General features: G+C 40.0%; 1 protein-coding gene across 1 annotated transcript; it reads left to right on the forward strand.

Moving 5' to 3' along the window:
• The first annotated feature begins 1,885 nt into the window (after positions 1 to 1,885).
• Positions 1,886 to 27,222, forward strand: GPD1L (glycerol-3-phosphate dehydrogenase 1 like). The gene is made up of 9 exons (XM_058806372.1): positions 1,886 to 1,987; positions 6,644 to 6,821; positions 7,554 to 7,694; positions 11,371 to 11,509; positions 12,694 to 12,806; positions 20,680 to 20,913; positions 21,270 to 21,376; positions 24,233 to 24,325; positions 26,891 to 27,222. Exons 1-9 carry the CDS (start codon positions 1,935 to 1,937, stop codon positions 26,949 to 26,951), a joined length of 1,119 nt encoding a protein of 372 aa, XP_058662355.1. The 5' UTR covers positions 1,886 to 1,934; the 3' UTR covers positions 26,952 to 27,222.

A 27,222-nucleotide genomic window follows, 5' to 3' on the forward strand; every position in this document is an offset into this window, starting at 1 on the left:
TTTCTCACTGGGCTCAAACAATGATATGAGGGCTTTCTCCACCTTAGGAAGTGCTAGCAGTAGAAATAAAGATACTAGTGCCAGCAGATTAGATTTTAGACATGTTGGTTTTGGTTGTTGTTTTGGGGCTTTTTTCCCTTTTGTTATGATTTAATTTGATAGCAAACTGGCAGTGGAGTAAATGAAAACCATGCTTTTAAACTAAAAGGAAAACAGCAGGTAGCAATTCACACTGCTTCAGCAATGATAGCTCAAAAGGCAACAGAGCTGATCCAACTTTTCTTCTTTTATAGCCTCTAATTGAAAGAGAATTTCATTGACAGCTAACCCCCAGCAAGCAATTTGGAAGAGATACAAACGAAGAAATGTAATGAAAAGCTCAAAAGGTCTTGATACATGGTTGATTTCAATAAAGAGAGGGGGATGCTGTTCTGGTACAGGGACAAGAACATTGTCATAGAATCTTAGAATATGCTGAGTTGGAAGGGACTCACTAAGTCCAACTCCTGGCCCTGCACAGGACAGCCCCAAAAGTCACACTATGTGCTTTATCCCAATGCTTCTTGAACGTTGGTAGGCTTGGTGCTGTGACCACTTCCCTAGGAAGCCTGTTCCAATGCCCAACAAATCTCTGGGTGAAGTACTCTTTCTAATACCCAACCTAAACCCCTACCCCAGCTTCCCACTGTTTGCTTGGGTCCTATCACTGGACATCAGAGACAAGAGATCAATACTGCCCCTCTACTTGCCCTCCTCAGGAAGTTACCGACCATGATGAGATCGGTTCTCAGTCTTTCCTTGGTAATTTATTATTAAATACAGCTAAAAGAGTCAGTAGAAATACACATATGAGGGAAAAGTTTATCACAGATGACTCACACCCATCTATCAGACCAACAACACATCCACTTTTTTTCCCCCTGGAGAAGCATGTGCGATAGAGAACAATATGATTTTGGCTAAAGGCTGAGGGCAAAGGAGTATTTGGAAACACTCATATTTCTGTTTCTAAGATCTCTCCAGGCCTAACATGCTTTATTACCTGATACATCGGTTCCTCCACAACTGAGAGCCGACTTAGTGATCACAGACTTACTCCAAAGCTACATAGAAGTAGGAGAGAGCAGAAGTTTTGCTGTTACATATATGGCTGAAATGTATATTAGTTCAGCAGATAATGGTGACAATATGGATTCTTCTGCTGCACTTGGCAGTGGTGAGGCCACAACTTGAGTGCTGTGTCCAGTTCTGGACCCCTCTATTCAGGAAGGACATTAAGTGTGTGCAGAAAAGGGCAACATGGCTGGTGAAGGGTCAGGAGCACAAGTCCTGTGAGGAGTGGCTGAGGGAGCTGGGGTTGTTTAGCCTAGGGAAGGAGGCTCAGAGGAGACTTTATTGATGTCTAGAATTACCTGAAAGGAGGTTGTACCCAGGTGAAGACTAGCCTCTTCTCCCAAGTCACAAGTGAAACGACAAGAGGACACAGTCTTAAGCTATGCCAGGTTCAGGTTGGACATTAGGTGGAATTTCTTCGCAGAAAGGGTGATTAGATATTTCAATGGACTGTCCAGGGATGTGGTGGAGTCACCGTCGGTGGAGGTGTTTAAGGAAAGACTGGACATGGCCACTCAGTGCCATGGTCTGGTTGTAGTGCTCGGCATAGGTTGGATTCGATGCTCTCAGAAGTCTTTTCGAACCTAAATGATTCCGTGGCTCTGCGATACGCCACAGTGCCTGCGGGATTTCCTGCTTTGTTCGAGGGCCCCCTCACCCTCAGCCGCCGCGGTCCGAGCGGCCGGGGGGCGGAACTACAGTTCCCGTCACGCCGCAGGGGCGGAGGGAGAGCGGGCCATGCCCTGACGGCGGAGGCGGGAGCGGGGGGCGGGAGCCTCACGGAGCTCTGGCCGCTGTGGCGGGGAGCGGGCGGCGCTGCCATGGCGCTCTCCGCCGGCCCCCTCAAGGTCTGCATCGTGGGCTCGGGCAACTGGTGAGTGCGGCGGCCCCTGGCAAGGCGAGCACCTCGGCGGCCGCCGCGGCCCGGCTTTCCCGGAGGCGGTGCCCGCCCGGGCCTTGCTGTCGGTTCCCGCCCGGCGCCGCGGCCGCGCTCTCCTCGGGTGGCGACCGTGAGGCCACCCGGTGCCGGCGGCGGAGCGCGGTGGCGCCGGACCGTGGCGGGCTCTGGGTCGCGCTGGTTCCATGCGGGAGGGCTCGTCCTGCCCTGCCCCTCGGGGCTCCCTCGGAGCAGAGGTGCTGCCGTGACGTACTCGGAGGAAGAAGCGGCAGAATGGAGCCCGCGGTTTTAGTGCCTGTAAACACCCGCGTGTCCTGCGAAGAAGTTGTTCTAGGATATTTTTAACCTGGTATTTGTTGGGCGCATTGTCCGATAGCAGATGACGTAGACATTAAAGATGCTGTACATTTTAAATTTTTTTCCCCAACTTACTCCCTGCTTGTAGAGCTTCACTAACAACCTCACTTGTCTACAAAAGTGTTGTTCGGGGTTTTCTGTGTTCTTATGTGCCTATTGCCAAAGACAGTTCAAAAAAGAATTGCGAGACATTGGGTTATTCGAAATACCTTCGTTTTCTTTTCCCTCCAAAATGATTATGCTGAAGCACACTGAGAGCTTGAGATTAGGTTTTATTGCTGTCCCTATGTCTAGTTTATAATTAGACTTAAATAAACTTGCTTCTTCATCCACTGAAAGCAATAGACTTACTTGACATCATTCTTCCAGAGGAGTATCGTGTTAATAACCCTTTGTCTTCTTTAGTTACTTCTCTTTCTTACACCAGATCCCTCTTTACAGTGAATAAATTAAGTACAATGTGTTATAGAAATAGGGCTTCACAGTTTGTCACTTCCAATTTCTAATGCTAAGCAAAAATTATTCAGGTACCATTGGCTTTTAAGACATTAAACTCAGAAGAATTCCGTGCAGAGCAAGCCACTGTGTTTTATTAAACCAAATTTGCCTGTCTTTTGTCAGGATGATCTTAGACATGTTGCTCATCCCCTGCCCGCCCACTCCATGCAGTTGGCTTTTGCTGCTGTTAAAAACACCAGCAGCTGCCAAGTTTTAATTTTCTTTGTGATCCCCTTGTTGAGGGAATAGCTGATGTTTCAGTGCAGCATCTCTTGCTTTCCTTGCACCAGCTTGTAAAATGTGTGCATTGCATTTCATATCACAAGGAATTTACGCAGTTAGAGCTTTTTTTTTAGGAATATGGTGGCTGTTGTTGTATAGTTGAAGTCTGGAAAAAGTTTCACGGGAAGTTTGACTCCATTTGTATTTGATTCACTGTGAAACTCTTACAGAAGCAAAAGATTTGGAGATATTACCTACTAGCAATAACCATATGCAAATGTATTTTGTTTACACCTCACTGGATCAGCTTAATAAATAAGAAAAGTTCCTGTCTAATGGGATGAGTTGGTGGCAAAATGCCCATATCTCCTGTGCTGAGAGAAAGAAAAAAGCTACTGCCTGGTAGCAGCATTCGCTCTTCCTTTTGGGGATAAATGTATGTAAATAACTTACAGCTTCTTTCATATGTAATTTCATGTGAGTAAAGCAGAAACCAAAGTAATCCAAAATTGAAAATAGTAATTTTTGGAGAGGTAGGTGGTTTCTTCCTCAAAGTCCATGGGATGACAGACACCAGACCCTGACTGCAAAGAGCACTGTGATTCTGTGTATGAGCACTGTGTATGTGTAATCATTGAACTAAATTGGACTAAATTTGTAAACCTTGAAAGCGCCTTTTGATATGGGGCCTGCAGTCCTAAAATACTTAATTAAAATATTAGTATTTAATGCTTTAAAGCAGGTAACTAGAAAGAAATTGAAGCATTTGTAAATATCTGATCATTGATATTTGGCATTATCTACTTTTGAAGCCTGAGTTATAAGAGTGTGTGATTGGTGGTGCCTAAATTGTAGGCATGTAAGTAGTTGATCTGAGTGGGGTTTGGCCTCTTGAGCAGTTTGGAGACAGTGGGTTTTGGGGTTCTGTGTGAGGTGATTCCGTCAGACAATTCTTTTCATAGCCCTTTAACCTATATCTGGGATGAAAAACGCCCTGAAGGAGCTTGGCAGGACAGTAGCTTTAGAAGAGTTAAGCCAGTTGCCTTGGTTGATTGACTGCTTCCAGTCAGACCTGTTTGGCTGGTTTGCTACCTTAACAATGGCAGGTCACCTTAACAATGAAGTTGACTTGGCAGGGGTCACTTGACACCTGATGGAAGATCATGGGACAGGACAGATGGCTCAGCCTGGAGAGCAGGAGCTGTGCTGTCTGCTGGCCTTGCCCTTTTAGGGTTGCTCAGCTGCTGGATCAGTGATTCTGTTAGCATCTTTTAAGACAGGGAATAAAGTAAGGTGTTTGGAGTGTTCAGAGAGTACACCTTGGAGCCCTGGGATTCCAGGACAGTGCCCAGAGTCATTTAAAGCACTGCAAGCCTGCCTTGATCATGTTCTGTAGCCTGTTCTGATAACACTCCCAGGGCAAGTTAATGAGGTGTGCACAGCCACAATTTATCCCTCATCATTTTCTTGGAACCAGTCTTTAGGTAACCTGATTGCCAAAGTTGAACAGAAACTGTAAAATTTGGGAGGAGATGGGAAGTTACTGGACAGAGGGGTTTATGCAGCTAGGAACTTGTAGAAAACTGGGAGGAACTGTGGTTTAACTGAGGTGATTTTACAGGGACAGTGGTAGAGCTAGATAATTATATCATTTGCACTTGCATGTTGTGACCTCCACTGCTGCTGTTATCAGGGCAAGTTAAGGAGCTTTTTGGCTTTGTGCTTTAGTTAAAAAGTGGTGAGGGGACAGCAGGCCAACTGTGAAATGGTACTGAAAGAGTGATTGCAACATCATGGGAAATGATGAACCAGAGATGCCAGTCAGGAGAATCTTCTTGTCTTCTTGAATTCAGAAACTAAGACTAGGCAAATCTCCACTTTTCCTAATACTGCATTCAAAGGGTGAAAAAAAAAAAAAAGACAGCTCAGGCATTTAAGTGTTAAATAGTAATAGAATTAATGTCTCACATAAGTAGTACACACTGCCAGACCTGTTGGCAGACTGAAAATCCCAGTCAGAGAGTTGCTGAATCAGTTATTTCTGTCTTGCTCTGTCACCAGCAAGCACAGAGAATATGCAGTGAAGTTGAAAACAGAAGGCAGTGGGTTTGCCAGGATCCCAACTTTGTATATAAATCTGTAGGAGTAAATGTGCTTTTGTTCAAGGAACTCAAAGCACTGTCTGAAGAACACATACCTGAGCTGTGTTGAATGTGAGCTCTGCTGTGTGTATGGATCTGACATTTGGAGGCTGAGCTGGTGAGCTGTGTACCAGTGCAGCAGAAACCACGCTGGTCAAGCTTGATTAGAGATGGCTTGCAATTGTCTTCTGTATCACCTCCTGAACCTGGGGGCATTTTTAGTGTGTGAAGTGCTATTGGAGAAGTAAATTCCAGTCTTTTTAGACACACAGTTTTATGGTTTGACTATAAAAGGTCTCCTTAGGGTACTAAATTCTTTTTCTGCTGCTACTTAGAAAGTGACCTTAGGCATGTGCTAGCACACATCTTTAATATAGCCCAATGAGTTGTGCCATATCATAAGATCTTGAGGCAGAATGAACCCACTTTGTTCAGTTGCCAGCTATGGGTTTATTATAAGCAATGTGCAATATAAATTTGGGGATCGTGTGAGTATAACTAGATTGGAAAAGTTAGTGTTCTTACCTCCTAATAAAGTGTGTGGTTTACACACACACACACACACACACACACACACACACACATGTAAGCCTTAGATCATTACTCTGTATTTTTATCACATCTCTTAAAATTTTTTGTGTCTCCTTCGTAGGTTATCAGTAATTATGAAATTACCTTCTATCCCAGGAAAGGAACTTAGGTTAACAGGTTTAATAAAACGATGAAAGGGAAGATTGTGTTTGTTCCTCCTCTTGTAATTGTGATTAATTTTGTTACTGCTTAGAGATTTCAGAATTAAAATTGATCACTGTAATGCAGATCTCACTGTATGCTGTTCTTGGGGAGAATATGAGGATAACAGTAATGGACTTGTCTCCATGCAGTTTCAGAGGATGCTGTTCCAATAGTTCAGGTCTGTGAGGTTGGCTGCACAGCCATGAAGCTCACAACTTCTGCAACATGTAAATGATTCTTGGCTTTCAATGCCTATTGGTATTGTACAAGAACTTATGAGTCAGTCATCTCAGCAAAGAAGCTTCTCATCTCTTTTAGAGGTGAAAGTGACACATTTAATAAAATTTAATATGTCACTTTTACCTCGGCTTTGAAGACACAGTTAATTTGATTTGGGGAAATACAGTAACCTAAACTCTCAGTGGATAGCCAATAAGAAAACAAAATAAGTAAGGATGTTTCAGTAAATGCGTCAGTCCAACCTACTTTAGCTGTAGTTGAGAGAAGGCAGCAGATGTGAATGACTAGTGTATTTTTCCACTTATTTTACCAGATCAGAATGTTTTATGGTAGCTGGTCAAATAATGTGTGAATTTGTGATTGTTTTAAAAACAAAGTCTTCTTTTTCCTACAGCGAAATCATAATTTTTTAAAACTGTTTTTGTTTTCTTTTGTGCAGGGGTTCTGCAGTTGCCAGAATAATAGGTGATAATGTAAAAAAATTGCAGAAGTTTGATCCCACAGTGAACATGTGGGTCTTCGAGGAGGATATTAATGGGAGAAAACTGACAGAAATCATAAATACTGACCATGAAAACGTAAAGTATCTCCCTGGATGCAAGCTGCCTGATAATGTGGTAAGGCTCAAAAGCTAAATTGTAGTTATGGAGCATAGGAAATATTGCTTATGCTGTAAATGGAGCTAGAAATTTGTTTTGTTAACACCTCTAGGGTCTATAATATTTCAGACTATGCTATTTTACTGATGACATCAAAAATTTAAACAAGTAAAATTATGTAATTTTGCAGTTAAGTAAATCCAATGTACTCTTTCTTCCTATCACTATTGGTTTTTATATTATTTCAATTTCTGTACAAGAAAGCAAGTGTGAGAACAAGAGCAAGATTAATAGCTTTGACTATACCCATAAAAAAAAAAATTGGCCTCAACCTTGGATTGGAGCTGTTGGTCTGGGAAGTCTATGCTACTGCTTATTTTCAGCGACAAAATGCAGTAGTTTATGGCATTCAGCATGAGACCAAACTGTTCGGGTTCAAGATCCAACTGGGAGGTTCAGTTTGGGAATTGAGAGGGATTTCTTCCCAGAAGAAGTGACTGAACATTAGAATGGGGTGCCCAGGGAAGTGGTGGAGTCACCATCCCTGGAGGTGTTTGAGAAAGGACCAGATGTGGCACTCAGTGCTGCAGCCCAGTGGACTGGGTGGTGTTTGTTCCAAGGTTGGACTCAATAATCTCAGAGGTCTTTTCCAAGCTAATTAATTCTGTGATTTTAGTTTTATTAGATACCACTTGTGTGTAGTGTTAATTTTGAGAAGTTATGCAGCCTTTCTCTCCCATAACTGCACAGGTTGCTATTCCAGACCTTCGTGAAGCGGTACAGGATGCAGACTTGCTGGTTTTTGTCATTCCTCATCAGTTCATCCAGCAAGTCTGCGATGAAATCACAGGACACGTACCCAGTACAGCCCTCGGCATAAGTCTCATAAAGGTACAATAAATACCCTGCATTAATAACTGAGAATGTGTCATGGAGCTGAGACAAGGTGACTTGATATTTTGATATGCAAAGTTTCAGTGCATTATTCACTTGATTGGTCCATTAAACCTTTCTAGATGTAAGATTAGAATTTGTCTTGGTCATTAGTGGATTGTTACGCAAGGCTTGCAGGAAGGGGAAAATGAGGCTCTTCACAAGACTTCTAGAAAGAAAGAGGGAGATGATATGTTTTGCACCGCTAAGCTCTCCAGTCTTTTATTTGTTGTTTCCAAAAGCATCATTAGATGAAGAGCAGAGCACAAGCATAATGCTGTGATTGTTAATGCACATCCCACATGCTGAGTTGATCATTTCAAGAACTGCTGAGAGAATTTCATGTGATTGAGAGGATAGTGCTCTTGTTCATGTCAAATATTATGTTGCAACAAGAGAGTCTGTTCAGCATCGCCCAAAGACAGTTTGAGCATAGGAAATAGGAAAGGGCAGAGGTGTGGGAGGCATTTCATTGGAGTGTTTGTAGTTTTGCTGGCAGAAAAATTTAAAAATGTGGATTAGCTTATTTTTGGGATTGTTTTTGGGTGGGTGGGCTTTTTTCCTCTGGAAATAATAAGCAATTCCCAAGAGGTTTGGAAGATTATGGTTTGTTGTGGCTTTGTAGGCCACTTTCTTGGCACACATTCCCTTGTTTCCTGTCATCTCTGGAAAATCATACATTTATGGATCTGTGCTCAAAAAAAGAAGAAAAATCCTCAATCACTGCATGCTGCAAGCTTGTCTCTTTAGTTTGGCTAACAAAGCCCACAAAATCTATTGTTTTGTCAGTGCTGACTGGTATATTGCTCTGAGGTATGAAAAAGTAATGCTTCCAAAGTGTTCTTGCTCCAAATTGTAGAAAAACTCTTTAAACATAGAAAGGTAAAATAAGGTACTGTTAAAAATACTGAAGATATTTATTCTCCTTTAATTTGCTAAATGTGATTTATATTCTCCTAATATAACTAATGAAATTGCTGGACTAAATGAGGCTTAAGTCAGCATATGTGAAGTCAGGGTCCTGGGCCTATTTTCCCTTGGAATTAGTTCTGGATACTAATCACCAGTTCTCTAATGGGGTGTTGATTAATGGCTATATTTGGCAAAACAAAAAAGAAAAAAAGGGAGTGTGTGGAAGGGGAAGAAATCCTTACACTAAAAAAAAAAGCTAAACTCCAAACAGACAGAAACCCCCAGCAAAACAAAAAGTCCACGCATAGTGTAGTGGTGGAAATGAAATTGTGGCACTTGCCATGCAGTGCAGGGTTGGTTACTGGGCAGCTTCCCACTGTCACATTGCAGCACTGCATCCATAGGCAGCCTTTGCAAAGAAATGCTGTGAGGCCCCTTAATGTTTTGCAGGAGAATGCAAAGTACGTGCCAGTATTTATGAAAAGGCACAACTAAAAAGGCATAACATAGCATCATTAAAAGTGTCATTTGAGAAGAAAGGGTAGAGATTTAACACCACATTCTTTCCTCCACTTTTACATATTCTTTAGGGATGCTGTTTTCATCAGTGTCATAATTTTTGAGTCTCATGCTCAATGCTAATACTGTTAAAGTGGCTTGTGTTAACTTTGATAGTTAAAGTGCAGTTCTGCTCTGAAAACTATTATTCGTGGGACATCTCATTTCTATGCTTTCTAAATTGGCTGTCAAGTTAGCAGCGTGTCATCTTTTAGTCTTTTTTTTTGTTTTTTTTTTTTTCTTTCTGACAGTCTAATCTTCATGCAGAGCCTAATGTCTGACAATAAAACTGAGTCTTTGGGAAATAAAGACATTTATCTGCTGGTTAATAGTAGTTTCTGTTGAAACATTTGCATCTGTGTTGTTTTACATTAGCTCTTTGTCGATGGAAACCTTACAAGTGACTGTGTGGCTGTGGGGTGAGGAACCATATAAAACTTGGAGTGCAGTACAGCAGTGAGCATAAGTTGCAGGCTAGCTGAAAGTCATTCAAAATACTCTTCAGGCAACCTCAACATCAGTCTCATTTCCATTTCCCTGTTACTGACTCCAGGGATTGCTCTGACAGGCGTGTTAGGATGCAAGCAGTAAGGTTGCTTGCTTTGCCTGCAGACCATTGCTGCCCAGTGAAAATGGTGGAGCCTTGTTTTTGCAGGGAGGAAGGGGTGTTTGGTTTTTATTCTGTCATTCAGTATTGGATTTAACGCTACAAGAAACAGGTGCAGCTCTCCTGGACTTTGTCAGGAGTTATGTCTGTTTCACAATGGAGCAAAATCTGGCACCTAAGCCTTTCTGGTCTCCTTTCACTTGCATGAATAATTGTTGTGTAGGTGTTTACATTTTTGGAGCTGTTCCCAATGTGTGCATGCTTTTCTGTTTATTATTTGCCTGCTTAGGAAGAGGGGCCTTACAGTTATTTTGTGAGGACATTTTTGGCACTCTGGGGGAAAAAATGCAACATGTATTGTGTGCTTGCTTTCAGGTTGTTTCTGTATGGCTCATTAAAGATGAGAAAGCAGAGCTGTGCATTAAGCAATACAAATTGAAAAATAATGCAGAAATGCAAGCATTAGTTTAATTGGCAGGTTTTATACAGGCATTTCTGCATGTCTCTTCATTGCACCATGTTATTTAAGGAGCAGCACCTTTAACCTGTGGAAACTACTGCCTGTCTGAAATGTCACTACTGGCAGCATACAAGTGTGTATGTATATGTATATATGGAAGTAATACAGGATCACACTTTTTGTCTATAAATCATAACTCAAAATTACTAATTCCAAAAGTATCAAATCCTCAGCCTTAAAATAAAGTATTGTGGTATATTGTGGGAAAGAATGGCTATTTCAATAGCTGGTCTGCATACCCCTGTAATAAAAGCTGAAAAGGATTCTGCATTTAGCAGGCTGGGAGAAAAGAGTTTTATGGGAAGAAGGTGATCTTATTTGAAGTTCTAGTTCAGGCAGTTCAGGGTACCAGACTCTCTTCTCTGCAGCATTAATATGTGGGGTGATCTTTTCTAAGACCCTATTTCTGCCCTTTTTTCACACTTTGTAAAGAGTGCGTTATAAATACAGATTAAAAATATCCTTAAAAGTTAAATTATTCTCAGTTGTTCAGCTTTCTACATATCTGTGAATGGCTGTTCCTTTTGTATTTCTACTACTAAACTGTTGTTGGTTGTACACTGGGGAACCTGCCTCTGATATTTCAGTTCGGATATCTCTTCACAAAACAAATTATTCAGATGCCATTTTGTGAGTTTCAGTGTAATTTCAAATCCAAGTTCAGGTCTGGTTCATAACTGATGGATTGGTTATGCCTCACTGATTAAGGATATACTGATAATAAGCCCTTGATTTCTGAACTAAAAAAGCAGAATGTTCAGCACTTCTTAGAATCAGATCTTTGAGGATGGAATAAAAACTGGTTTCATCATCTAGAGTTTAGTCCTAAGTCTTAAGGTGCTGCCTCCTACAATTCTAAAACATCTTGGAGAGGTCAAAATAGCATAAGTGCCTGTGGTAGTACACCTGTCATCTTTAGTCTCTGAATAGTCCTTGTTTCACTTCTCACCTGTGGACAAGACTAATTGTGTTCTGCTTGCATCTCTACTGTGCCTAATGAATGACTGTTTAGTAATTCCATTTAATGTTGGCTGCAGGGAATAGATCAAGGCCCGGAGGGACTGAAACTGATCTCTGACATTATTCGAGAGAAGATGGGAATAGACATCAGTGTGCTGATGGGAGCTAACATTGCCAGTGAGGTGGCAGCAGACAAATTCTGTGAAACCACAATAGGTACTGTTCCAAGTTGTAAGAATATTTAAAAATAAACATGCACCTGTCCTCACAGGCGCTCACCAAATAGCTCAAATGTCACTGTTTTCGACATTAGCTGACTGTTACCAGAAGCTGTTGGTTGAATTTCCTAGAATGTTTATGCTTCCAAAAGTACTAGGACAATACTGGGAATAGAGGGAGAGAGAAGACCACAATTTTACCTATTCTTACCAGGGTTATTACCTTAGTATGTGAAATACAAGCATGTTTTTTATCACCCTTCATATAACAAACTGCTTCATTTTATTACTTTGTTTAAGATTTTTTCTTGGGTCTGAATGGCTTTACATGGATAAACAATTATAAATTCTGTACTCCAGCTCAGGTGCTATTGTCAAAGATAGTACCTTCATGTGTTTGTTTTGGTTTGACTTTCTTGTTTGTTTTTTTAAGGTATCTTCTTTTAATTCCTCAAAATACTTTGTTCCCACAAAAACTAGAAATTGTTTTACTTCTGTGTTGATGTCTGCACACGTTTGCAGCATGAGGATGTGCCTAGTCTTGGGTTTTACATTTTCTAGAAAGGCATGTGTGTGTGTATATGTATACAGGTACTTACACATACTCACACTTTATGGCACAGAGTTCATATTATGGTTTTCTTCAGTGTTAATTTTTAGAGTTTTGTGCACTGCTAGCTTTGTAACATCTCATTTCACAGCTTTTGCATTGAACTTAATTTTGAATGGTTGAACAGCATCTTAGTGTTCAAAAACAATTGTCAGGGGCAGCATGCTTGATTAATAAAGCAGCTTTGACATACCTTTATCAGTAGGTATTTTTCTGGTGTGCTCGCTTTGAAATAATTGGTAGAATTGCTCCTTCTTAATTCATCTCTGTTTTATTATTTGCTGTTCTTTTTAAAGACAGTGATCAAAAAATGGACAGTGAGTTAATGGAATTGTTATTTAGAACCTGTTGCTGAGCAGACAATAAATTGGTAAAAGTCCTCAATAACTCAGTGCAGAGCTTTTAAGTGCGATGTCACCGTGATTGGTCCTTTAGAACAGGGTTTCTATTTAGGATTGAAATAAAATTACCTTATCTCTGCTTTTAGGCATTTTGGCTTGCACAGGAAAGGCTAAAAAACATACAGATAAATTATTCATTTTTTTTTAGCTTTCCTTTCTCTCTCTCAATAGGCTGCAAAGTTTTGGAAAATGGCCTTCTCTTCAAAGAACTCCTGCAGACTCCAAACTTCCGAATAACTGTAGTAGATGATGCAGATGCAGTTGAGGTGTGTGGTGCTCTGAAGGTAAGATTAACAGGCTGCAGGTGACACACAGATGAAATAGTGATCCTTGTAGGAAAAGAAATGAGGGTATTTCCATTTTAAAAATAAAGTTCATTGTATTTTTTATAATATGTAAAACTGCAACACAACATTTCCAGAAGAGCCAGAGGGGAAATGAGGGAGCAGCATTTTCTGAGAGCTAGCTTTTAGATCTGTGTCTGACCATCTGCCAGGTTCTCTTTCTACATTTTCCACTTAACTTACACACAGTCATGAAGCAAGTATTGATTTCATCTAACTGGCTGATATATTTCTAAGTCTATTTTAGTTCCCTTTTTCTTTTTGCAACAATGTGTTCACCAATAGAAAGAGAGAAAGAAGTTAGCATTAATGCTTCGTATCTGTTGACAAAAATGTCTCCCTCTTCATTGACTGAAGCAATGTGAGCACTCATGTGTTCATATTTTATGGACATATACTACATAAGGTTTGTGTGGATAATCACATGCAGAAATTACCTGAATAGGAAAGAAGTTATTTTGGACAGTAATTCATCCAAATTTTTTTCATAACAAAATTGATGCCAACGGGAAGCAAAGGCTAACTTAAACATTTTTAATGGCTATTTTTTCAGGTTCATTTACAGGCCATATGTAAAGGGAGGCATTAATTGTTTGGCACCCTAGCAAACAGTACAGTAGCTCACATTATCTGATACCTATCCTGAATAATTTCTGATGGGTGTAGTGGTTTAATAATTATTTTGGCTTACTCATTTATTTTTTGTGTTTTGAATAATTATTTTGTCTGCCTTTGGTTTTGCTGTTGAAATTTTGTCTGAACTAAATTAACTGGCTTGCAAAGCTACCACACCAAGCAATGATGTCTTAAGATAAGGAACTCTGATTCCTGCTTAGTGAAAGTAGCTGGATAGATATAATAGCATTTTTTTGGCATATTAATTTCCTTAATTTTGTCTTGACAGCTGTCATACTGGAAGGCCTGAGAAAGAGGAGGTAATGGGTCTGTGTACTGATGGGGTTAGGTGTTTTGCCGCAGCATGCTTTGGAGTTACTGTACAGAGAGAAATTTCTTGAAATTATGGAGCTTGTAATTCAGCTCCACAGCCATTGCTTTAAAATGATGTGGGTGATGTGGGAAGGTTACCAGAAAAGAAATCCCTGACCCTTGAAAAAGTTTTGCAGATTTATTTTTCTTTGAAACCTGCTCAGCAGGATGTTTTCTGACTAGCTTAAATCCTTGTCTGATAGAGGAGTTCTGTCCCAGGAAATTTTCATTCACACAAATCTTGTGAAAGGGCATTAGAGATGAGCATGCCCGTCAAACTGGGCAGGTAGTCAGCACACACTCAGAACTCCACTGAAAAGGTCTAAGTCAGGCAAGATACCAATATTTCTTTGGAACTGCAGTAGAATTTAAATAGATTGTTATTCTTGACTTGGAAAGATACTAAGGTGAGACTTTAGGGGATTTTTGTAACCTTGCTTTATTGCTCTCTTCTGCTTCATTATTCTTCATGCATCCTGCAGACTGAACTGTCTAGTTGTATTTCTGAAAAGGTGTTTATATTCTGTGTGCTCTAGTTATTTCATATTGATTGCAGTATATTTTATAATTGAATTGAAATTTCCAAAAAATGCATGGTATAAGGTCTAAACAAAAAGTGAATTAAAGATAGATTAACTGGTTTACAAGTACTGTGGATTTCTTGCATAATTAAAAGGCAAAACTGGTGGCATAGACCCATCATTCTAGTATGGGTGATGTCTTTAATCATACAAGTCTGTCTTAATCTAAAAGAAAATATTAATAAAATGGTATTTTTAAAGTAGTTTTTAATTTAAAACCCTTTCTAGTTTATCCTAAATCTTGTGGTGGCAGCATGTAAATAATGTCCTCAGGTGTTTTACTCTCAAAGATTGAAAAATTTTATTAATGCATTGGGAACATGTCTGGCTCTGAAAGAAAATAAAGAAGCTAAAATTAAACCTGTGGATAAGGTTTTATTACCATAGTGCAAAGCAAAATGCAAAACTCAGATATGAATAGTGTTTTTTCTTAGAAGCTGTACATATTTTCTAAAAGAGCTCTGCTTTCTTATCATTCATCTGATAGTCTTTGTAATGAAAATTTGAAAAGTAGACTTTTTTCTTCAGAGTAAAATCTAATGTGTAGCTTCAGTCAGCTGACAGTTTGTTAAACTTGGGAAGTTACTTCAGTAAAAAATAGTAAATATTAGCTTTGTTTAACTTCCTGGAAGGGGGAAGTTCCAATTTCAGAAGGTGACACTGTCATGTTGCATGGAGACATTGGCATGAAAAGAGAGGCTCTACCCTCTTTCTATAGCAGTGCCAATTCAAAATGTCACTCCAGACTGTCTTTTTAGATGTGGAAATAGTAAAAACAGTTCCTGTGTTGGTATTTGAAGGATGAGAAAGAGTACACTATGGAAAACTACATTTTTCCAGCTTTGCACTTTCCTGCAAATACCAGCTTAGGAAAAGGAGACTTTCCTGTTATTACTGGCATAATGGACTAGCTGTTAAAAGCCTGCACTCTACCTCTCTTTTTATTTCTGCAGGCCTTTCTATGCAGGGAAGATTTTCAGCGTGGGTGGTTGCCTAAAGCTTGGGAAAAATACAGAAGGGTAACAAAGAATGCTCTGAGCACAGCTTTCCCTTACAATGATAATTACAGGTTTGAAATTTGGTTTTGGAAGCCTATTTGAGTTAAGACTGTAATATTAGGTAGTGCAGCTGGGTGATCATAGGAAAACATGTGTTTGATTGCTATTTATATATGGATATGTATAGAATATCCACTTCATTTACTGTATTTAGATTTGTGACAATGGGCTGGTGGAGATAAAGTGAAGTGCAGAAATCAGTGCCATGAAAAAGCAGTCTTGTGCCAGCTTGGACACTGACTGAATAGACAGTGGCAGTGACTTTACAAAATCTGATGGCACTGAGGAGGAACAGCTTTCTACTGTAACCTGGCTGTTGGAACAAAAGTGCTTGGCATGTTCTTCGTGAGGATATTTTTTTTCTTTTGAGGGCTGATGAACATTTCACATTTGTCTTTTGACCTTTTCTAGGAGTTGGGGACAGAAACTGACGAAGTTGAAATTTGGATAGTTGTTTCAAGGTGCCCAGTTGGCTTTACAGGCAGCATGACTCAAGGCCACCTACAAGTACACCTGCCATTTATCAGATGATAAATGGGCCTTCCTAGAAAATGCTTAAAGTTTATGTCACCTAAAAATAGTATGTGCAGCTATGCTCACATATGGAGGTGCTGTTGGATACTGATGGATGTGATTGTGCAGAGCAGCATGGACGCAAGGTTGTCACCTCAGAGGTGTTCTTAGAGTCCTCACCACCTGTGCCAGTGTGGAGCTAGAAGCAGCACAGATGTGAGGCCAGACTGAGCTGGGGTATGAACCTGGCCACATCCTTGAGAGGCCATTTAGATGCTTGTAGTTGCAGTCTCAGGGGTAAACCATACCCCAGTTTAGCTCACTTACCCAGTGCAGCAGTGCAAGGGGTGCCTGAGAGGAGGAGGATTGAGAATCTAACCTCTGGATATGGAAAAGCCATGCTCCAGCTGCCTGATGATCAGGGATCCAGAGAGTTAAAAACCCTCAAGTGGCAGCAGCCAAGGACAGATGTGAGTTACTGTAGGAAGAAGCAGCAGCAAGCAGCAGCTGGGGTTGCCTTTCAGGTTGCTTCAGGCTCATCTACACCTTCCAGCTTCAGCTAAGCCTTTAATAAAGAAGTATGGTGAGGATTTGTTGTTTACCAGGTTATGTAACTCAGCATTGTTACTTGCAAAATGTGTTTAGGGCAGTCAGTGTTGAATAGTCAGTGTAGGTACTCTAGAAGTTGATTGTGAGAGGTTTTTTCTTCTTCCTGAGATTGAGTGGAAATGAAATTCAAGTTCACCAGGAGCAAGCAAACAGTTTATACTTAACCTCTCTGACAGTCCTGCTGATACTGTGTTTGATTTTTTGAGTCTTTTCATTTGACCTCTTCTCAGCCATCAGGGGAAGCAATGAGCTTCTCCAGGTTCATGTGTAAACAGAGAGAAAGCAGGCTGTGCTGAGCTGTGACACTGCCTCAAGGAAGGTGAAATAATATGATCCATTTAATTATGGAGAAGTAATGGTTGCCTCAGAAATGGCTGCTGAAGCTGTCTGCATGGGCACTCCACAAATGTGCTGTACACTGGATATTGGATACTTCTGAGGACTGACTCTGTAGGAGAACAATCTGTCAGCAAAGTCTGCAGACTTGTTGTCCTTGTTTTCTTGGTCATCTGTTGTCCTTGCATTTGTGACCTCTTGCATGTTTGCAGCAGGTTGTGTACAAGTAAAGGACATTTTCTCTCATTTGTTCTGACACACACTGTGAGCACTGCCTGAGATCAGCATTTTTTTTCTGGAGCATAGCTTCACTAGCCCAGCGAAAAAATAACTAAATCCATTCCTTGTTCATGTTCTAGAATAACCAGGACTAACACCAGGATAGCAGAACAGCTCGTCTGTTAGGGCAAAGTATTTTAGTAGCTTAAAATCAAGTGCAATATGAAACCACACTGTAAATCATGGTCAGGATATGTGCTTTCATGCAAAAAGCTGTTAATGCCAAGATAGGGAAGTGTGTTTGCTTAAGCATGTAGTGATTTTGAGAGCTCTGAATGCCTCAGGCCAAGAGGAACATTGTGTTGCAGTCCTTTTGGGGTTATTGTGACAGTATCTTTGAACCTGTGGAACGTGTTTGTCAGTAGGCACTTGCTTATTGGCCTCTCAGACTCCTATGTGTGCATGCAAATACAGTCAGTTTCTAATCTCATGGAAATGTGGGCTCTCTCCTCTTGCACAAATACATACCCACTTTGTATGTGGGTATTTGCAGGAATTCCTGTAACTTCAAGCTGTGGTTTAATCCCAGCTGGCAACTGCATATTGTGCAGCTGCTCGCTCACAAAACCCCTACCCCCTGTCAGGGATGGGAAGGAGAATAAGCGGAAAAAAGTAAAACTCAAGGGTTGAAATACAAACAGCTTAACAATTGAAATCAAGGAAAATACAGCAACAAGATCAGCAGTAGTAATAGAAATTGTAACAAAGGACAGAGTGAAAACCCAAGAAGAACAAGTGATGCACACTGCAGTTGCTCAGCACCCACTGCCCAGTGCCCAGCCTGTCCCCAGGCAGTGACTGATGGCTCCCAACCAATGCCTCCAGTTCGTATACTGGGCATGGCATTCTATGGTATGGAGTATCCCTTTGGCCAGTTTGGATCAGCTCTCCTGGCTATGTTGCTCCCTCCCCAGACTCTTGTTCACCTCCTCAATGGCAGAGCATGAGACACTAAAAAGTTCCTTTCTTGAAGTAAGCAGTACTTAGCAAACCACCAAAACACCAGTGTGTTATCAACATTATTCTCCTACTGAACTCAAACCACAGCACTGTACCAGCTACTAAGAAGGAAGTTAACTGAAACCAGGACACTTCGGGTGTAGTCTTTGTCAGTGGCAACATTCAAAATCAACCATATGAAATACAGAAGGATGTTTTTGCCAGGTCAGTCACCCTTCCTGCCTTATGTACTTCTCATACAATCTCACAATCTCACGATAGTGATAGTGCCACTAGGCTCTTGTGTGTCAGTTTGTGTTCTGCTTGTGCATCTTCCTGAAACAAGCTCAGCTTAGTGCCTACAGCCTGAGACTTCAAGTAACAAACTAACTGTTTTGATCTTGTTTGGGACTGAAAGATAACTGGGTTGTAAGTTTGGGGAGATTTTTTGTCATTGTTGTTGTTTTTAAAGGGGTGGCTCATCTTTGAGTAAGGTATAATTTTCAATGTGGTATAATTAGTTCTCTACAGTATATTAGGTACCAGACAGTTGTCAGAGATTCTTCAAGGATTTAAATAAAACCAGATGGTAGATCTTGTAAATTAATAGCTGTGGCTTGAGGGATATGTGTGCCAGCACATAACAGTCTCCTAGGCACGGGAGTGTGTTCTAGAGCATAATTTGTTGTCTTGTTTCCTCATTATTTGCAAACTGTGTAAGAATATTCAATGGGAACATTGTACAAATGAGGAGCTCATGTTTTAGAGTTGGGTTCACAACTTCCCTTGTTCCCTAGCCCATTTCCTCAGATGTAAATAGTTTTGGTATGACTAACTTAAAAGGCTATTTCTGTTGCTCCAAAGACAAACACTGCAAAAGGTACAAATAGACAACAAAATACTGTAGGCCAAAATGTATTGTAAATTATGATCAAGCAGACTGCTTCAAAGTGGAAAGTCAAGCAGACAAAACTGGAGGGAAGGGGAAGCTTTAGTATGGGAGTGTTCAAGAAGTATATGGAAAAAGCCCAAAGGTTGTTCAGTCATGTTTGTGTTTTTAGATGAGTGATAAATACTTAGAGATTTCCCGTACATGTAAAATCCATTTGAATGGGTTATCCCATCTGAAAACTTCTTAAATATCTGTTTGACTTCCTCTTGCTTTGGCATCAAGTGAAAAAATATTAAAGGTTGCTCTGCAAGAGGTGCCTGATGGAAGTGTACCTTGACTGAATCACCACAGCTAAGATCTAAGCCAAGATGATTTAAACAACCACATTTTAAAGTTGACTGCCTTGGGCTGCTTCAAGTCTAATGTTGGGATATCTGTCTGCAATTTTTAGGATCACCTTAGACCTCAGCTAGCTGCTCAAAAAGCAATGACTGATCCTCTGGCCTCATGTGATTCAGAGTCACCTAGCCATGACTAGCCACACAGCTCTACAGCTGCCTGGCATTTGTGGTTCTTACAGTCCAAAACCAAACTAGCTGTTAATCAGTGGTTGTTTTCAGTAGCATCTTCTGATTATAGATCTTTCTTCATCAACAGTTAAAGTTGATTTTTTAATTTTATTTTTTTCCCTGCATCAGATGCTACATTAGGAGTCATAATGTTGGTTCTCCTGTGCATTCTGTTGAATCACTGCTGCTGCTGCTGTTTCATGCAGGAAGATATTAACATTCATTATTTCCTTGCTTTCTTTATCTATATGTCAGAATGTCATCTTTTTGTGGGTTTTTTTGTGTAAGATGGATTGTTTTAGTGGGGATAGTCGAACCAGGGCTAGTGCCTGCTCTGACTTCCAAGCCAGAAAATAGTTTTTATAGTTGCTTCACTCAATTGTGTCCCATCAAATGTCTATGTTCTGTAACCAAAGCAGGGACCATATAGCTGAATGTTAACAGCACATTCTTTGTAGAAGGTCATCACCAGGTCTAAGGAAAAAGCAAACCATTTTTTTGCTAAGGGAGGTCTTCCTGTATCTTGAACCTTTTAGGAATCCTTTATGAACTATGATGGTCATAGAAACTCTGCACACTTAAAAGGGCTGGGCACTATTGGCTTGGCTGAATTTGGTCCCGTAGCATGCCATCATAGACGTCATTAAATGCTTTTTAGCTGTACTGGTGCTTTAATCATCAAGAAAATCTGAATAAAGGGACTGTAGGATGTCAGTCTAGCTTCACCCTTACCTCAGGGCAGGAGTAGTTCAGTCTAGCTAAAACTTTGTTTGGGTGTAGTGCAACCTGTTTGTCCTTAAAGATGGTCAATAATAATAGCTCCACAGCCTCAGGGGCAACTTGTGTCAGAGTTTTAACTATGCTTTTATCCTTGGAAATGTTTGCCTTATATTTTTTCTTTTTTTTTTTTAGGTTATCCCATAGACATCAAAATTGCCAAACCAAAATAACCCAAACTAGCAACCTAGTCTTTCAGTAGTAAAGTGTTTGCTGTTCTTGAGGACAACTGTAAACAGTAATTGAGTCATTTCCCATTTCTCTTCCTACTAGAATGTAGTAGCAGTGGGAGCTGGTTTCTGTGATGGCCTTGGCTACGGTGACAATACCAAAGCTGCTGTTATTCGCCTTGGCCTAATGGAGATGATCGCCTTCGCCAAAATTTTTTGCACGGGACAGGTTTCTGTTGCCACTTTCCTGGAGAGCTGTGGCATTGCTGATCTCATCACAACGTGTTACGCTGGCCGGAATCGACGTGTAGCAGAAGCATTCGTTACATCTGGAAAGGTACTTCATTCTCTGGCTGGAATCTGTTCCTATGAGTACTGCCACTCCTCAGTTGCTGGAGTAACAGTAGAGTTAGCTGAGTCATGGTAGCACCCTTCTCTTTCCTCCTCTTTTCTGAATCTGTTGGCTAGAATGAGTGTAAAGGTATTAAAAGGTGGGCGGGTGGTGATTTAAAAAAAAAACATTACAAACAAGAACATGGGAGAATATTCTATATGCTCACTCAAGATTACTTTTCAAAAAGAAAAAAACTCTCAGTAACCTTTATTTTTTTTCATCCGTATTATGTTGTCAGGCTTCTGAAAAGTTTATCATACCTCTCCTTTGCTTTCTTTTTTTTTTCCTCTGCTGCTTAGTCTCTTGAAGAATTAGAGGAAGAAATGTTGCGTGGTCAGAAACTCCAAGGACCACAGACTTCTGCAGAAGTGCATCAGATCCTGAAGAAGCAAGAAATGCTGGACAAGTAAGAATAGATGAAACAATTTCCACATACCCCTTTTTTATCTCCATAATTCTTTCTGCATATTTGGTTTTGATATCTTCATAAAAGTAATAGCCAAAAAGAAAATCACTGTAATAACAGTAGATTAGAAGTTAAAATCAAAGAGAAGTGAATAGAACCTGAAAATAATATTGGTGTAGATAGAGCTATTAGTGTGACGTTAAATTTGTTAATGTCCTATTTGCAGAGTGTATTGTTGCCTTTTGCTACTACAGAAAAGCACAGCAAGTGTGTTTTAATATGTGAAAAGAAAAAAATGCATGAAAGTAGAGCTTCTTAAAGAGACTGTGAAAAGTTGCTACATCTCATTTCATTGTAGTAAATTCATTACTTACCTCTAAGGAGAGGAGCTTGGTGATCATCTGTATAGAGTGCCTCCACCACATGGATACTAGCTTAGATACTGCAGTTCTCCTTCTTAATGTGACTTCCAGTTTGCTGTAGGTTAAAACCTCTCATCTGCCTCTGTAGGTCAGGGTGGTATGACATTAAGCAGATTGTCCTGGCTTGGTTCACTTGTATTCAAGTCAGAACATGAATGATTCCTATAGCCACACACACAGTTGTCTTCTTACAAAATTAAGGGATACATTTATCTGTTGCTGTTTGTTAAAGAGGAAAAATCAGAAATTTAAAAACTGCCAGTCAAAAGACCAACCCTTGTTACTTTTTTTTTCAAAAGCATTTTTTAAAGTCCAGTTTTAATGCATCAGCTGCATTAAATTATTAATGTTTTAATATTATCTTTGGATCTAAGGTACCTAAGTTTGTCTCCTTACTATACAGTAATTAAGCTAACTGCAGAAAAAATTAATTAAAATGTTGGCTTCATTCTTTACTGTTTATGATTCCCTAAATGAAACAGGATGCTGTGTTTGAGGGTTGTTTTGTATCCTGTTCTATCTTACAGCAAATTAAGTGCATTAGAGATGATTTTGTGTTGTATTTTTAATAAAAGACATGAAAACAGTGTTGCTAATTTCCTTTTGGCATGTCAACATATATATGTCAGTTCTTCCTAAAAGGTCTCATTCAACAAGACTGTTGAAGACAACTTTCAAAGTGTTTTGAAAAACTACTGCTTTAAAACATAAAACACAGTGAAGCAGCCATGGTTTCAAAGTGAAGAGGAAAGAGTCTCATAAGGATAGAATTTCATACTCTGGTCTTGCAAAACTATTCCCAAGGCTGTGTAGAAATGTGCAAAAGTCAAAGTTCAGAAGAGCCTTGGTAGCAGGGCTGATGCCTGTTGATACTCATGGTGCAATTTTTGTTGTAGTTTTGCTGTCTTTATGTGCTCAGGCCTGAGATGCAGCTGGAGTTTGCTGGCCCTGAGCCTGCAGTCACCCTTGGTACAGGTTTCTCCACATGAAGTGTGGCAGACCTGTGCACAGTAATGTTCTCTGGGATAAGCAGCAGGACTTAGGTATCAGGCTGTGGCTTGTAGTAGTGGTGCTTCTTCACTGAGCAGTACCTGCCAGTATTGTACCTAAACCTGTGGGACACCTGCTTTTACTCTGAGAGGTTCATCTGTTTTGTGGCCACCTCTCACACAGTCACAGCAAATTTTGTTAGTGCCTACGCTAACAAAAGCTTTTATGGCAACAGCAAATGTAACCCCCCTTCAGCCTAGTACATCATACAAGGTGAGTGAGGTTCATTAAGAAATGCAGAAGTCATTGTATAAATTTCTTCTGCAGATTTCCTAGTAAGGGTTTTGCCATCTGAGGAGTTTAGCATTGGATTTGAGAGAGCAGCTGTGTGGCTGTGTGGTAATTTTTTTTCCACCAATGAAGTAGAAACAAAACTCAAGTCGGTCTAGTTGAGGGTGATGTGCTGATAGCATTACTGCAATGTAATAGTGACAGCAGAATGTATAGGCCATCATACATGGTGCTCAGGACTGCTCAACTCTGAAATGGGCATTAGAGCCCATAAAGCTTTAGAGTGACTGCTGGGACACATTTCCTAAGGAGAAAGTCCTAATACAGATGTATTCTGAATCACTCAGAAATTAACTATTTCTCCATCTCCAATGACCCTTGTTTTTTATTTCCATTGGTTAAAATGCAGCAGAATAAAAAGCCATGCTGAAAGGGTATATGTACTTGATGAACAAATCAAGCCCCAAAATTTACCAGGCTTTGTATGAAAATTGAACTTGTCTGGCTGTTACTGTTTGGGATGGACAGAAAGCAAATACAAATTTTGTAAAGTATCTTGGCTGTAACAAACCTTCAGATTATCAGAGAAGCCTGAATTATTTGAAAGTTGTTGGAGATGTGGCCAATCTAAAAAAAAAAGGGCAGAAAAAAAGCAGATGTGGAATTTTGTCTTTCAAAGTCCAAGTCTATTTTTCAATTCTTATTAAAAAACTTGACCTTCAATGTTTTACTGGGTCTTTTTTGGTCATATACTGTATTATCAAGTTATTGCTGAGAAGTACTGCGTAACAGATGTGCCAGTCATCCTTTTTAACCACAGATGGGTACTGCTGTGAGAACAGCCAGGAAAAATGTTTTAAATGTATTGTTTAGAACACTTTATGGTTGTGCCATGCATAATGAATGTCTCAGGCTCCATTATAGCTAGCTAGGCTTCTGAGAGTCACTCTATTTCAGAGATGCGTGCAGGTTCTGTAGTTATGCCCTGCTTTTCAGCCTAGCATTTGCACCTGGCAAATAGAAAAAAGAAATAATTTTTTCGACCTCTCCATTTTCCCCCTCCCTCTCCTCACCCCTTTATATTTCTTTCATTTAATAAAATGTTACAGAATAAATTTACACTGTGTTCACTTTCCCCACCCTCTTTCCTCAGGTTTCCACTCTTCACTGCTGTGTATGAAATCTGCTATGAAGGGAGACCTGTTGCAGACATAGTATCCTGCCTTCAGAATCATCCACAGCACAAGTAAAATCCATCAGGCTGTTGTACTAACGCAGCTTTCTGCCTTTCCAATTCGTGTCCAGGTTCCAGTGGATGTAGCTGTCATTAAGCTTTGTTCAGAGCTGCTCTTAGGCACCAGGAGCACCACGAGTGTCTGTGAGCGGCTGTCGATGTCTGTCCCCAGCCTGTGTGACACAGCACGCCGTGTTGGCTCAGTGATTGTCCTTTTACTGGCTAACATGCAACTCCTCTAAGATCAGCAATACAAAAGTTGCACTACCTTCCTGCTATGTATACACAAGTGTACTTTGAGTTTGCTCCTGCACCATAAAACACAATGCTTTATTGTCTTCTATTCAAGCCTGGTCCCCAGTCTGCTGGCACTCTGGGAAGAATCCCAGTGGTTTTGATCAGAGGCTGGATCAAGCGTGTAACCTTGAAATACTAGGAATCTGTTTGAACTTTGTTTTATTCCGTATGCGCAATTAAATGTTAACATTTTGCATGCTTATGACTGTATTAATTTAAGCAATGTTAATGCAAAACAAGTTGTAGCAGTTATTCAGGGAGCTGCAGGCATATTTCAATGAACTGTAGTGAAGAATATTTTGAGTTTTGAAAGTTGTTGAAATTGTCAAGCTACTTTGAAACCAATTTCTAAATGAATTTAAAGTTTTTAATTACACTGTTTTAAAGGGAATATTCTAGAGGGGGATCATTACCTCCCCTTCTGTTTTTTAATCCTTGCATTTTTGTATTTCTCCATTTCTCCCTTACTGTTCCTCTTTGTTAGGCTCTTCTAGAATCCCATTCCCCAAAGCAAGCCAGAGGTGTTCACCTAGGGGTTCTGAGCCCTTGAGCCTACAGTTCATCATTTTATTGTTTTACCTGTGGTTGTTCTTCACTGCTGTTGTTGCTTGTTTGATGAAGAATAGCCTTGGGTATCCACTGCTCCAAGTTGTTCTGCTGTGATTTTAGCTTAGCTGCAACGTGTTGAGCTCCACACAACACTCCAAGGAATGTCAGGGGAATTCCCTGGTACAACACACTTGTGTCATCAGAAGGGTTGTTTGCCGGTACGATGACTGCATTCATTTCAGTGCCTGCCAGTCACTGGCACGTCCACTGGGCTGTAGTCCTGGTCCAGCCTTCCCAGCTCTGGAGTTACTCTTTCACTGGACAAAACTTTTATGGGTGCTGAATCAAATCCTTTACAACTCATCTCCCAGAAAGCTTCTCAAAGGCATCCATCTCTTTTATTCCCCAGGGTGTCAACTAGGTTTTTTCCAGGAACCTTGGTTTTATCAGGGAGGTTAATTTTATTTGTTATTCGAAAATTTGTGATTTTATGAAGTTTAAGGCGGGGGGCAGGGGGTGCCTTTTTAGATTTTTAGGCGGGGGGCAGGGGGTGCCTTTTTAGGTTGGTCTTTTTAGATTTTTTTTTTTTAAGATTGATGCAAGAGAAGATAGATGAGTAAAATCTGTTTTGCTTTTCTTGTATACTTAAGTGTGGGGGTTTTTTTTGTGAAATATATGCTAGGCACATTAAGGGTGGACTCCTTCTTCCAACTGGGAGACAAGGGTTGGCATTAGAATTTATAGAACAAGACTGTCCATCTGCTCTGAATATCCACACCTAACATCTGAGCAGTGTCAGAACTGTTGTTCACTGTTCTCAGTGGTGGTTTTAGACCAGGAATCATGAGCACACACCCATTCTGAAACTTCAGGTTGTCATTCAAAAGTTGCTAAAACAAAGAGGATGCCTGGGAATAATTATCATATTTACCTAACCTGGATTACTCTGAAATAGGGAAGCTTTGGGGCAACTTTGTGTAGACAGGAAGACCCTTCCACTTAGGGGTACCATTTTTTTGTGCTCCTGTATTATTTTGAATTAATATTTGGAAGATCTCATGAATGTCCTTAGATATTCAGGGATGTGAAAAGTTATTTTGCCTTACTTCTGATTTAGTGCTAACCATAGGAGATGGCCAGAAGTTAAGTGACATCAGACATTTGTGGCAGTTGGGAGCATCACTGGTAGAGCTGACTTGGAGCAAGCACTCTGCTTAGACATTTAAGAGGGTGTTTTAAGTTTGGAAGCACTGTTACGCTAACGCACACAGGGAGCATACACTCCTCATTACTGCATAACTTTCAGTGTGTTTGCTTATGCTTTGTTTTGTTCTGTTTTTTTAATACCAAATTGGTGGCTTTTGCTTTGTATGTGTACATATACATTATATATATAAACTTTTTTTTTTACATGTAGTATGTAGGACAGTAGCATTTTGTAAGATACATAAAGGGCTATATGAGCTAAATTAATATATATTTTTTAAATTATTTCTTTATTATTCCAATACTACTTCTACCACTGAAAGTCTCAAATCTTAATTGTTCTTATTTTTTAGAGAAGCTTGTATTCTAAGGCAAATCCAGAGAAAAGGTTTTTATGGAATTCGTTTCTCCAGTCTGTTATGATATTCTTTTTTTCAGACAAAAATTGAGGTTTCAGTAACTAAAATAACTAAAATAGTTTATTTAAATTCTATTGATTGTTCACTATTTACATTTGTTTTTCAGTGCTGGAGAACACTCAGCTTGGCACTATGTATTTTTTCCCCTACTATTTACTGCTCATTAAAAGACTGTGACATGGTACTGGAACTGAATGAGCCTGCTCTGCAAACACTCTGTTTTGCCTGGTACTGGGATAGTCTTACTGAAATCATTACCCCTGTGTAAGGGGGTCATAAATTTGTAACTAATTCTTGGGTTATGAACTTTACTTGCTAAGGAAGGTATTACATTCTAATGATACCTACTCAACTTGCCCTCATCGTATGTACTGATTTTGTTTAGAGATGTTGAATGTATACCTGTTTGAAAAGTTAGTACAAAAATAAACATTTTTG

The sequence above is a fragment of the Ammospiza caudacuta genome, chromosome 1, assembly GCF_027887145.1.
Source record: "Ammospiza caudacuta isolate bAmmCau1 chromosome 1, bAmmCau1.pri, whole genome shotgun sequence".
Classification (NCBI taxonomy): domain Eukaryota; kingdom Metazoa; phylum Chordata; class Aves; order Passeriformes; family Passerellidae; genus Ammospiza; species Ammospiza caudacuta.